This window comes from Oncorhynchus gorbuscha, linkage group LG03, assembly GCF_021184085.1.
Source record: "Oncorhynchus gorbuscha isolate QuinsamMale2020 ecotype Even-year linkage group LG03, OgorEven_v1.0, whole genome shotgun sequence".
Lineage (NCBI taxonomy): Eukaryota > Metazoa > Chordata > Actinopteri > Salmoniformes > Salmonidae > Oncorhynchus > Oncorhynchus gorbuscha.
Window position 1 is genome coordinate 20,889,119 of NC_060175.1, and position 13,385 is coordinate 20,902,503.

Here is a 13,385-nt window from a genome sequence, read left to right on the forward strand (position 1 = left end):
TATATTAACCTATTATTGCTCTTGCATTTCCCTTGCACAGCAAAAACAAAAATCATAGAGATAACGCAACAATAAAATAATCATTCAGTTTTGGCGTGCTTCAGATGATAGTCTACTAGGCTGACATAGACTATCCGTTAGTGAGGCGGGGTTACGAGGGTGGGGGTCTCTTTATTTAAAACACGATATTCTTGAATGGGGGGAAAGTAGACTATCACGTAGGCTAAACATTAGACAAGGATGGTGCTACATTTATTTTCCTCTGCATGTTTGGTACACATGCATTACTATTACAGTAGTATTCATTGTCACCCCTACTAGCTTGAATGAAAAAATACAGGGATATTTTTAGATATAACTTTCCCCTCCCCTCTGACGCTCCTTCTCTCCTCGTGTCTCTCTCGGGACTCGAACATAGACCCTACCCCGTGGTATGTAGGCTCGTTGACGTCAGAGCCGATTTGTAATTTGACGTGTAAATATTCTCGCCCCCTTCCAAGGTTTACTCTCCGCTTGCTTTCCTAGATGGTTCAATAAGGCAATAACAGGTCCTCTTTCCCACCCTGCACTTTGAAGGAAAAAATACATGCAAGGGAGCCAATTTATTTAATATTACTTGCATTTTTGTTTTTAATTTGTTGTCTTGTATGCCTTTCAAGAGCATCAATCAAATATTTTTTTAATCTAATCGTATTTTCTCTGAGATGGAAATGAGATATCGCCCAACAACGGTGATGTGCTGTGCTCTTGCGGTTCTCTGCTCCATCGCTCGTTCCGTAAATGCTTCATTCGGGGACAGACAGTACCTCAACGAATGGGCGGTGGAGATTCCCGGAGGACTGGACGCCGCCAGGTCCATTGCCAAAGAACTGGACTACCGAGTAGTCCGCCAGGTAGGTTAGAGCCACAGCAACGCCCCGGTAACAAGTTCGCTCCCCACAATTCTGGTCTTTGAACCGTGTATCTCTTTACACTATACAATTAATATGCATATTTCTGTGTTCAGTTTGGCTCAGTATCTTGTCTTGGTAACAGTATTCCACTTTTTTATTAGTACTATTCATTCGGTTGTATACATGCTGAAAGCTGAGATGGAGGGTGCCATGGCAGCCTTGTTCCTGATGTTGTAGTCTACACAGACAGCATCATTACTGAACTTATGCTTTAACTGATATTTAAAAACAGCAACTATTGTGATTGGTGCACTCTGTCAAACATCTTCATAAGTCTGGTCGGAGTGAGAAGGGAAATTCAATAGTGTAACCCAGGGTTTCACAAACTCGGTCCTCGTGTAACCTATTAAATGTCCATTATTGGCTTTTTAGTTGTTTTACAATAAGTGTATTTGTGTATCACCGTTACTTTATAATAAGTACATGTATATCATCAAACAAGTACAAACAATTAGTCTATCAATGTATTTGGGCGAATGATGGGGATCCAATCCATATTTCATGTCATAGACTGTAACAATGACTCATTGTGTGCTGTATACTGATGATAGCCATCTTCTGTAAATATGTCGATCGCCAATGTGGTAATTTACCTTCTACCTTGTCCAAAACAAACACATTAGGCCTATACACCCCCAGGTTATCTCTCTCTAGTCTACTCAGAGGAAACTAGCGCTCTGACTACACAGGTCAATGGTTAACCTGTGTTTCCATTCAGCTAGGAGGGTGGGTATGATGCCATTTAAACTCCATAATAATAATAGGCCTAAACTGTGGCTCAGAGTAACTCGTATCCTAGATTAGTGTTATTTTTCTTTTAAGCAGTATCTGTGATTGACTCATTATTTGCACAATGTGCATGCTATTCTGCTAAGCACTTTTAGATCCATTGGGTTTAGCTGTGTTTCTCTTTCCCAGGAAATTGCTAAACAAGGCCGGCTATAAATATAACTAATAAGGAAACTAGCAGGCCTATTGCTGTTGTGGTGGTATTTGCCTTCCTGTCATTATAATATAATAATTTAATATCAACAGCTACCCATGTTTGAGAATAATCGAAGGTACTGATTCAACAAGCTGTTCAAGACATTTAAAGGGAGATCTCCTTCCGGGTGTAATATGATCCAAGGCACTTGATTAATATATAATTAATAATTATTGCATTAATAATTGCAGGCAGTCCTATGTTATGGGATTGACAGGAAGAGGATAATGGTCTTACATCACCTCTATGAAATATTCAATAACCCACCACTCTCCTCCTGTCTGCAGATTGGGGCGCTAGAAAACCATTACTTGTTCAAACACCAGACTCATCCCAGCAGGACGAAACGAAGTGCCGATCACATCACCAAACGCCTGTCCGAGGATGATCGGGTAAACAGTCCTGCATCTGTAACATTGTCTATGGCCGTGTCTGAAATGGCACCCTATTTCCTTTATAGTGCACTACTTTTGAGAAGGGAAGTACACTAAAGGGAATAGTGTGCCATATTGGACACACTGTGCATCTGTGTCTCTTCTGGTAGACTCCTCTCACGGATAAATACCTCCAGTTTTCAGAATAAAACACATGTGTGTGTGAATTAGCTACGTAAGTGAATATACAGTATAAACCTAAATATGGCAGAATTTTCATATCTCTCTGTCTCTTTGGGCATCAAGGTATCATGGGCGGAGCAACAATATGAGAAGCGGCGCAGTAAGCGGGCGTCACTGGGGTCATGCCGGGACTGTCCGGTGGACGAGCTGTTCAATGACCCTATGTGGAACCAGCAGTGGTACCTGGTAAGTCCCCCATATACACATGTTCCCATATGTTTCCTATAAGTCATGCCCAGTGTGTAAAATTACACTTTGAATAGTCTAGGTTATTTGGTTGTCTGTGTGGTTATTTGGTTGTCTGTGTGGTTATTTGGTTGTTTGTGTGGTTATTTGGTTGTTTGTCTGTCTGTGTAGTTATTTGGTTATTTCTTGTCATGGTGGCCAATAGCCAGGACCAGAACTGAAAAGCTGAATAAACAGCAGTCTAAATTATGTTTTCTGACCCGACTATCAGTGATGTCAGTTCAGATCCGGCTGGTGTCTGCTACTGCCTTCTGGTTGACCTGATTCACAAACACAATCCTAGCCTGGTCTCAGATCTGCTTGTGCTGTCGTGCCAATTCCTAATGGTCATACTCATTGGGTATTGGAAAGACAGCGCAGATCTGGGACCAGGCTAACACAATCCCAGAGCCCCTGAGATTCAGCACTGGCAGGGACGGACAGCTTCCTAATGAGTAGAAGCTTTTCCTTCACAAGCCTTTTAGAGAAGTGTGTATAGCACCAGATCATTAGAGGTCTTGCGTAAGACTTAGATGTATTAACGTTGTTGCCTATCACAATTAGGATCTGTCCAAATGAAAGGAAAGCCTACATGTGTGAGAAACAGCATGTGTCTATATTGCCATGCACATGTGTGAGGATGAGACAAGTATCTTCAGCGATCACACATGAATATGTATGTGCGAGACTTGAGAAATGTGAAAGAAAGGTTTTAACTCTGCGATAGTCAAATGAATTAGTAATCATCCAAAATCCCAGTAAACAGACCCATTTGTTTAATTGAACATGCTGGCCTGGCAGGAGATTGTAAGGGAACTCTCTCTCCAACCATAACCCAGTGGAACGGAAAAGACTGTCATTAAGACCCAATTTAGCTGTACACAATGGCTATTTCAGCCCACTGAGGCCAAGCCAGTGGAGGACAGTGTCACAGCTATGTATTCCCTACCGGATACATTACAGACACATCCACTTCATCCTGTGTTTAGGATTTGGCTGAACCAACCTATACTCCATTTGAACTATTTTATTCTGTCATTACTTTTACAAGTTGTGTTATAATTGCGTGCCAATAAGATTTTTGCTAACATTGATACGCTATTATGGCCCCCTTGCAATTATTGTGAGAGTGGAGAGAACTTTTATAACGGTATTTGGTCATTTATTAAATGCAGAGAGTCATTATTTCTAATTTAGTTATTTGTTTTCCATGGCAGCAGTGCTGGCTAAGTCAACATCTGTTATCTCATAATGATAGGACCGGTGTGTGCACGTGCGTGTGTGTTTGAGTATGTTTACATGCGTCAGTGTGTGTGTGTTTTAATATGGTGACGTGCATGTGTGTGTGTTTGAGAATGTTTACGTACGTCAGTGAGTGTGTGTGCACGTGCGTGTGTGTTTGAGTATGTTTACGTGCGTCAGTGTATTTTGTCCGTTCTTTCTATGTTCCCTGAACTTAATGAACTGAGTCACTCACTGTAGGACATAAGAAAAATAAATCTGGATGGATCCTTTTTACTCATCTGAGCTGATGACCCTAATTGAATTGGTCATGGCGTGCTCGTTTATGTCTGCCATTGAGAGGGCATAGCTGACAAACACCTACACCTGTCCACTCATTTGTTACAGACCTCTGATTGGTCTAGGCCAGCCCTAAGGACTTTCAGTCAGGGATATCAAATATGAAAGAAAGAAAAATAAAGAAATAAAGAATTAAATAGTAGTAATCCCCAAGGGAAAATATAAATAAGGGTGTGTGTGGGAGGACATAAAACGAAGGATAGAGGAAGAGAGATAAAGCTAATGAGAGATATCAGGAATGACATGGAAGTTGAAGGGAAAAAAGTGATAGTGAAAGGAGAGGGAATAAGGAGTGCGTAGAGAAACAAAAGGGCGGAGGGAGGAATGAAGAACATGACTTGGACAGAGGGATGGAGGTATTGATGGATAGAAGAATTGAAGGGGGGTTGGAGTGAGGGGAAGAAGGCAGTGAGGGAGAAAGACATAATGGAGAGAGGTAGGGATGGAGAGAAGGATTGGATGGAGAAAGTGATGTTTAGATAGGGAGATGGAGAGAGATAGAGATTGTAGGAGTGGGTGACTGCCTGATAATGCAATCAAAGTAGTGACTCATAATACATTTAGATTACTCCCTCTGTCAAGTGGTGTGTGTGTGTGTGTGTGTGTGTGTGTGTGTGTGTGTGTGTGTGTGTGTGTGTGTGTGTGTGTGTGTGTGTGTGTGTGTGTGTGTGTGTGTGTGTGTGTGTGTGTGTGTGTGTGTGTGTGTGTGTGTGTGTGTGTGTGTGTGTGTGTGTGTGTGTGTGTGTGTGTGTGTGTGTGCGTGTGTGTAGGTTTCAGTTTGTGCACATACTGTAAGAGTGTGTGGATGCCGATGTTTGTTTACTGTAAGTGTCCATTCTAAATGTTTGCTTGTGCATGCGAGCAAGGCTGTTTGGAGCCCACAGCTTACGTGCCAGTCAATAGATGAGTCATCCAATACGATACCAAGACAAAGGAGTTACAGAAGCTGTCAACAGGACCCCACAGCCTGATTTCTTACAGAATATTTGATAGTCTGACACATTTATACGTTTTGGTCATTTAGTAGGATATCTATAGGGGGAAAATGTTGTACATTTGATTGTTTGGTCAACCGTCCCTGTTGTAGAATTGAATGGTGTGGTATTTGTGTTGTAAGGATGAATCTGAGGGTTTTGATGATCATTCAAACAGAGTCCGTCTCCAGTCTCCCACTACCACCCCCCATCTCTTCACTTCCTCTAGTAGTCAGATAAAAACAGAGGAGAGAGAGAGGGAAGATAAGTGAGACGGCCCAAAAGAGAAGAGAAATGGGAAAGAAAGAGGGATCAAGAGAGAGAAAAAGAGAAAGAAGGGGTGCAAAAGAGATAGGAGAAGAGGAGAAATGGGGAAGAAAGACGGAGCAAGCGAGGAGAAAGAGGAGAAAGGAGAAAAAAGGAGAGCAAGAGAGAGATAGAGAGATCACAGCGATGACTCATTGCACTGGGTGGCGTTCTGCAGTGTCTGTGCATAATGCGGGAGGGAACACAGCAGCTCCAAGCCTTTCCTAGTCTTTTTTTAGTCCCTTCTCCTGCTCTGAATCATCCCATCTCCCCTCAGGGAGGACCGCTGCACTCTCACTCCCTACTGATTAGCCAATTAACACTAGTTGGGTACCCCAAACATATACACATATATTTACATGAAATACATTAAAGGTATCACTGATTAGACATAGGCTTGGTAGAGGTGATAGAGGCTTGGCTTCGGACAATGGCACAATCATGAAGTATTATTGTTTTATTATGCGTCGCAAGATTCTCAACCTTAGTGCGGTCTTCAGTGATCCACTTAGTTGAGTAATTTTGTTGTATTGAAGTATTAACCTGCATGCTCTTTACGCCAAGAGTTTCCTACTGTAAGTGGTCAAGAGAGTGGACTCAGCCAGGACAAAGAAAGCAACAAGCTGATAACGAATTCCTGAAGGTCAACTTTGAACATGACAGCCTCCATTAGCGAAGAGGGAGCTAGCAAAGCGAGGTGGCCATCTTCAGTTGACCTTTCTCCGTTGTTTTGGATACTGGCCTATGATACCTATGATACTTGATATTCACAGATACAATTTAGTTGGAGTACCTCACTCTTAAGGCACCACAGCTGTACTGTTTTTTTTCCATTGTTTGAGTCGTATGGGAGCTAAATCCTATATGTAAATCCAGTGCCAATGTCATGAGATCTTGTCTTACAGGGATACTTCAGGATTTTGTCAAACTACACTCAGAGACATAAAATGGTATCCAAGAGTTCATCTGACTCTAGGGAAATAGATAAAGGGACTCGTTGCCAAAATCCTGGAGTATGCCTTTATTGCTTAATGTACTGTGCACATGATTTAACTACAAACAACTTAAACTACTCTCCCTCTCCTTCTCCTCTTCCCCCTCTGTGTCGGCCATTCCAGCAAGACACTCGGACGTCGTCCTCCCTGCCCAAGCTGGACCTCCACGTGATTCCTGTGTGGAAGAAAGGGTTCACAGGAAAAGGAGTGGTCATCACCGTGCTGGACGACGGTCTGGAGTGGAACCACACCGACATCTATCCCAACTATGTAAGACCACGTTTCCACGGCAACAGTAAGGGAGAGCGTTCCCATAGCAATGTCGGTGACACTTACACAGCCATTCATGAAGCGTTAATAAATTGCTATATGATAGGTGGTGATGACGGTTGTATAGTGTACATTGAGGACAGAACTGGACATCAATAATAGGAGGAGTTATTGTGGTTCTAGATTATTTTGTAGTTGCTGCTTTGACAGATATAATACTCAATTAGTATAACTGCAAAGTTGTCTTTAGCATTTACCAACGTTTTTCCTCAAGTTGGTTAAAGGTTATAGTGAAGAAGTCTTAGCTAGTGACTTTTGGTGTTTGCTCATTTTGAAAAAGTTTCTGTCAAAGTTTCAAATAATCAACATTTAGGCCGCCAAACCCAATTGCAAGGGAGACGATGGCTTTGAACAATATTTTGGGGGGGTCAGGTGTTTTTGTAAAATTAACCAAAGCTCATTAGACAGTCATGTTGGCACATTTCCAAATCTTGAAATGAGAGGAAATCTGTGAATCTTGAGATATCTGCGTTTTGGTGGCAAACAGTCATTTCTCTGTCTGACACCAGGCATTGACAGACTAGCACTACAATCTCCATATAGAGAGGCAGATTGCGAGAGAAAGAAAGACAGAGAGATAGAGAGAGGGGGAGGGAGAGAAAGTATGACAACAAGGCTGATAGAATAGACTCTGAATATAATTAGTATGGCTGTGATTAATCAATGGACTCAAGTGAGACGCTCATCCATCTTCACTCATCGATGCCCTCTGCTTTCATTAGCATAATTTTCACAGATGAATTCTTGCCTTAATTGACACTAAAAGTCATTTTCTTGAGCTTATTTGTTTTCTTGTACATTAGAGCAGACTGGTTTTAATGATTCTGATTCAAAATAAAAACTTTTGAATTATTAGATGCATTGTCCACACACTCATTTTAACTGCAGATTATATTGTCTTGTTCAGTTACTTCAACCTTTTAGCAATAAACCTTTAAGACAAAGACATGTTGACAAATGTTATACATTCCCCTCTCTCAAACCGAATGGCTTTGTTTCAGCCCTAAATCATTTCCTCCGTGTTCCTCTTGTCTGGTGTTCAACCATCCATAGATGTTATTTACAGTCCATCTCAGTGACAATAGGTTGGCCCTTGGTCTAGTAACCTGTTAAGTGGGTTGCCAGATTGGGTTCTGAATCTTCTTGTGATTTCCCTGTCTCATCCTTATCCAGGACACAGCAGCCAGCTACGATTTCAATGACAACGACCCTGACCCCTTCCCCAGGTACGACTCCACCAATGAGAACAAGTAAGTTGGTTATTTATTTCAGGGACATTCCTGCTATCATGGCTATTTGTGACATATGGGAGTGTGTAGGTAGGGCTTTAAGTGTGTAGGTAGGACTTTAGCACACATTCATCTGTTTTCAAACCATAATGTGTATATTCATGATTTACATGCATACTGTATGCCTATATTTATGTGGGCTATCTAGCATAGTATCCCATCAAAATGAGTCATCTCCAGTAGTAATAGAGAATCATGGATCGGGTCCCATGCAGTCTGAAGGCCGCCATAAAACCCATGTAATTCACTTCCTAGTTACAGCATCCTCTCTGTCGATTAAATAACCATATCAGAAGGGGGCAGGCTTACAGTAACACCCTACCTCTGTCATTGCCAACAAAGGGTATATAACAAAGTATTGAGATAAACTTTTGTTATTGCCTAAATACTTATTTTCCACCATAATTTGCAAATAAATTCATTAAAAATCCTACAGTGTGATTTTCTGGATATTTTCCCTCATTTTGTCTGTCATAGTTTAAGTGTACCTATGATGAAAATTACAGGCCTCTCTCATCTTTTTAAGTGGGAGAACTTGCACAATTGGTGGCTGACTAAATACTTTTTTGCCCCACTGTATATGGATGAGCGATGGCCGAGCGGCATAGTCAAGGTGCAGTAGATGGTATAAAATATAGTATAAACATGTGATATGAGTAATGTAAGATATGTGGACATTATTAAAGTGACATTATTTAGAGTGGCATTGTTTAAAGTGACTAGTGATCCATTTATTAAAGTGTCCAGTGATTGGGTCTCAATGTGGGCAGCAGCCTCTCTGAGTTAGTGAATGCTGTTTAGCAGTCTGATAGCCTTGAAATAGAAGCTGTTTGTCAGTCTCTCGGTCCCAGCTTTGATGCACCTGTACTGACTTCACCTTCGGGATGATAGCGGGGTGAACAGGCAGTGGCTCGAGTGGTTGTTGTCCTTGATTTTCTTTTTGGCCTTCCTGTGACATCGGGTGCTGTAGGTGTCATGCAGGGCAGGTAGTTTGCCACCTGTGATGCATTATGCAGACCGCACCACCCTGTGGAGAGCTTTATGGTTGAGGGCGGTGCAGTTGCCGTACCAGGCTGTGATACAGGGTTTTGGGTGACAAGCCAAATGTATTCAGCCTCCTGAGGTTGAATAGGCGCTGTTGCGCCTTCTTCACCAAAATGGCTGTGTGGGTGGACGCCCAGGAACTTAAAACTTTCCACCTTCTCCACTTCGATGTGGATAGGGGGGTGCTCCCTCTGCTGTTTCCTGAAGTCCACAATCATCTCCTTTGTGTATCAGACACACACAGATGATCCAACTGGAGCTGTTGATGTAAAATAATGTTAGAACAGTCATATTGATAGGGTTCCTCGTTGACTTGCTTTATATATTACAGTAAATGTGAATTTTTTAAAGGAAATACATTTCTCAGGGCATCTACATTTCCATTTCCATTTAAGTCATTTAGCAGACGCTAGACTGACCAATTTTCAACATTTACTGGAAAATGCTGTATATTGAATTATTCTACTACATGTCCAAGAGATCTAGCCTGGGAGCCATATACCTCGTAACTGAAATGCATTCCAGGTAACTACCTCATGAAGCTGGTTGAGAGAATGCAAAGAGTGTGCAAAGCTGTCATCAAGGCAATGGGTGGCTACTTTGAAGAATCTCAAATATAAAATATATTTCAATTTGTTGAACACTTTTTTGGTTACTACATGATTCCATATGTGTTATTTCATAGTTTTGATGTCTTCACTATTATTCCACGATGTAGAAAATATTAAAAAATAAAGAAAAACCCTTGAATGAGTAGGTGTGTCCAAACTTTTGACTGGTACTCTATATGTTGTACTGTAGTTTACAGGCTAGTGTGTGGGTCAGTAAAAGTAGTTCATAGGAATGAAAGTCAGGCTATCGACTAAACCTTTCCACTATCTGCCATTGTGCCTGGTAGTGTTTGCTTGGCTGGTAGATCCCATAGATGTTATGCAGGTGAATGAGGACCCAAAAGCGACTTGGCGAAAACAGAGTCTTTATTCCAGTAAAGGAAATAGGCAATACTCCTAGACAAATCGGAGCAGAAAACTAAACATAAAAAACTAATTCCACTCGTAGTGACGAGGACAGACTGGAGACTCGACCATAAACTGTAGGTTGCCTCGGGAAGGCACCGACCGTAGCAGACTCAGACACCTGCTCACACGCAGCATCTGAGGGAAACAAGACACGACAGGGCGAGACGAAGACACAGCATGGCGAACAATATACAAGGATCCGACAGGACAGAAACGGAAAACAAGGGGAGAAATAGGGACTCTAATCAGAGGACAAGATAGGGAACAGGTGTGGAAAGACTAAATGAGTGAGTAGGAGAATGAGGAACAGCTGGGAGCAGGAACGGAACGATAGAGAGAGGAGAGAGAGGGAGGGAGAGAGAGAGAGATAGAAAAGGGAACGAACCTAATAAGACCAGCAGGGGGAAACGAACAGAAGGGAAAGCAAAAAGACAAGACAATATAAGACAAAACATGACAGTACCCCCCCACTCACCGAGCGCCTCCTGGCGCACTCGAGGAGGACTCCTGGCGGCAACGGAGGAAATCATCAATCAGCGAACGGTCCAGCACGTCCCGAGACGGAACCCAACTCCTCTCCTCAGGACCGTAACCCTCCCAATCCACTAAGTATTGGTGACCCCGTCCCCGAGAACGCATGTCCATGATCCTACGTACCTTGTAAATAGGTGCGCTCTCGACAAGGACGGGGGGAGGGAAGACGAACGGGGTGCGAAGAAAGGGCTTGACACAGGAGACATGGAAGACAGGATGGACGCGACGAAGATGTCGCGGAAGATGCAGTCGCACAACGACAGGATTGACGACCTGGGAGACACGGAACGGACCAATGAACCGCGGAGTCAACTTACGAGAAGCTGTCGTAAGGGGAAGGTTACGAGTGGAAAGCCACACTCTCTGGCCGCAACAATACCTAGGACTCTTAATCCTACGTTTATTGGCGGCTCTCACAGTCTGTGCCCTGTAACGGCAAAGTGCAGACCGGCAAGCTGGGATGAGAACAGAGGAGGCTGGTAACCCAGACTACTCTGAAACGGAGATAACCCGGTAGCAGACGAAGGAAGCGAGTTGTGAGCGTATTCTGCCCAGGGGAGCTGTTCTGCCCAAGACGCAGGGTTTCTAAAAGAAAGGCTGCGTAGTATGCGACCAATCGTCTGATTGGCCCTTTCTGCTTGACCGTTAGACTGGGGATGAAACCCGGAAGAGAGACTGACGGACGCACCAATCAAACGACAGAACTCCCTCCAAAACTGTGACGTGAATTGCGGACCTCTGTCTGAAACGGCGTCTAACGGGAGGCCATGAATTCTGAACACATTCTCGATGATGATTTGTGCCGTCTCCTTAGCGGAAGGAAGCTTAGCGAGGGGAATGAAATGTGCCGCCTTAGAGAACCTATCGACAACCGTAAGAATCACAGTCTTCCCCGCAGACAAAGGCAGACCGGTAATGAAGTCTAAGGCGATGTGAGACCATGGTCGAGAAGGAATGGGAAGCGGTCTGAGACGACCGGCAGGAGGAGAGTTACCTGACTTAGTCTGCGCGCAGTCCGAACAAGCAGCCACGAAACGGCGCATGTCACGCTCCTGAGTAGGCCACCAAAAGCGCTGGCGAATAGAAGCAAGAGTACCTCGAACGCCGGGATGACCAGCTAACTTGGCAGAGTGAGCCCACTGAAGAACAGCCAGACGAGTAGAAACAGGGACGAAAAGAAGGTTACTAGGACAAGCGCGCGGCGACGCAGTGTGCGTGAGTGCTTGCTTAACCTGTCTTTCAATTCCCCAGACTGTCAACCCGACAACACGCCCATAAGGAAGAATCCCCTCGGGATCAGTAGAAGCCACAGAAGAACTAAAGAGACGGGATAAGGCATCAGGCTTGGTGTTCTTACTACCCGGACGGTAAGAAATCACAAACTCGAAACGAGCGAAAAACAACGCCCAACGAGCTTGACGTGCATTAAGTCGTTTGGCAGAACGGATGTACTCAAGGTTCTTATGGTCTGTCCAAACGACAAAAGGAACGGTCGCCCCCTCCAACCACTGTCGCCATTCGCCTAGGGCTAAGCGGATGGCGAGCAGTTCGCGGTTACCCACATCATAGTTGCGTTCCGATGGCGACAGGCGATGAGAAAAATAAGCGCAAGGATGAACCTTATCGTCAGACTGGAAGCGCTGGGATAGAATGGCTCCCACGCCTACCTCTGAAGCGTCAACCTCGACAATAAATTGTTTAGTGACGTCAGGAGTAACGAGGATAGGAGCGGACGTAAAACGTTCTTTGAGAAGATCAAAAGCTCCCTGGGCGGAACCGGACCACTTAAAACACGTCTTGACAGAAGTAAGAGCTGTGAGAGGGGCAGCAACTTGACCAAAATTACGAATGAAACGCCGATAGAAATTAGCGAAACCTAGAAAGCGCTGCAACTCGACACGTGACCTTGGAACGGGCCAATCACTGACAGCTTGGACCTTAGCGGGATCCATCTGAATGCCTTCAGCGGAAATAACAGAACCGAGAAAAGTGACGGAGGAGACATGAAAAGAGCACTTCTCAGCCTTCACGTAGAGACAATTCTCTAAAAGGCGCTGGAGTACACGTCGAACGTGCTGAACCTGAATCTCGAGTGACGGTGAGAAAATCAGGATATCGTCAAGGTAGACAAAAACAAAGATGTTCAGCATGTCTCTCAGAACATCATTAACTAATGCCTGAAAAACAGCTGGCGCATTGGCGAGACCAAACGGCAGAACCCGGTACTCAAAATGCCCTAACGGAGTGTTAAACGCCGTTTTCCACTCGTCCCCCTCTCTGATGCGCACGAGATGGTAAGCGTTACGAAGGTCCAACTTAGTAAAGAACCTGGCTCCCTGCAGAATCTCGAAGGCTGATGACATAAGGGGAAGCGGATAACGATTCTTAACCGTTATGTCATTCAGCCCTCGATAATCCACGCAGGGGCGCAGAGTACCGTCCTTCTTCTTAACAAAAAAACCCCCGCCCCGGCAGGGGAGGAAGAAGGCACAACGGTGCCGGCGTCAAGAGACACAGACAAATAATCCTCGAG

General features: G+C 43.9%; 1 protein-coding gene across 2 annotated transcripts in view; it reads left to right on the forward strand.

The window, feature by feature from the left end:
- The first annotated feature begins 522 nt into the window (after window positions 1-522).
- pcsk1 (proprotein convertase subtilisin/kexin type 1) overlaps window positions 523-13,385 on the forward strand; it is a 33,010-nt gene continuing 20,147 nt past the window's right edge. The window contains exons 1-5 of one of the 2 annotated variants that reach the window (XM_046339957.1): window positions 523-893; window positions 2,226-2,330; window positions 2,619-2,741; window positions 6,760-6,906; window positions 8,140-8,216. In XM_046339957.1, the coding sequence (XP_046195913.1) occupies window positions 705-893; window positions 2,226-2,330; window positions 2,619-2,741; window positions 6,760-6,906; window positions 8,140-8,216 (641 nt within the window). In that variant the 5' untranslated portion in view covers window positions 523-704. The remainder of the gene's footprint in view (window positions 894-2,225; window positions 2,331-2,618; window positions 2,742-6,759; window positions 6,907-8,139; window positions 8,217-13,385) is intronic. The other variant, XM_046339958.1, reaches the window with a different exon arrangement.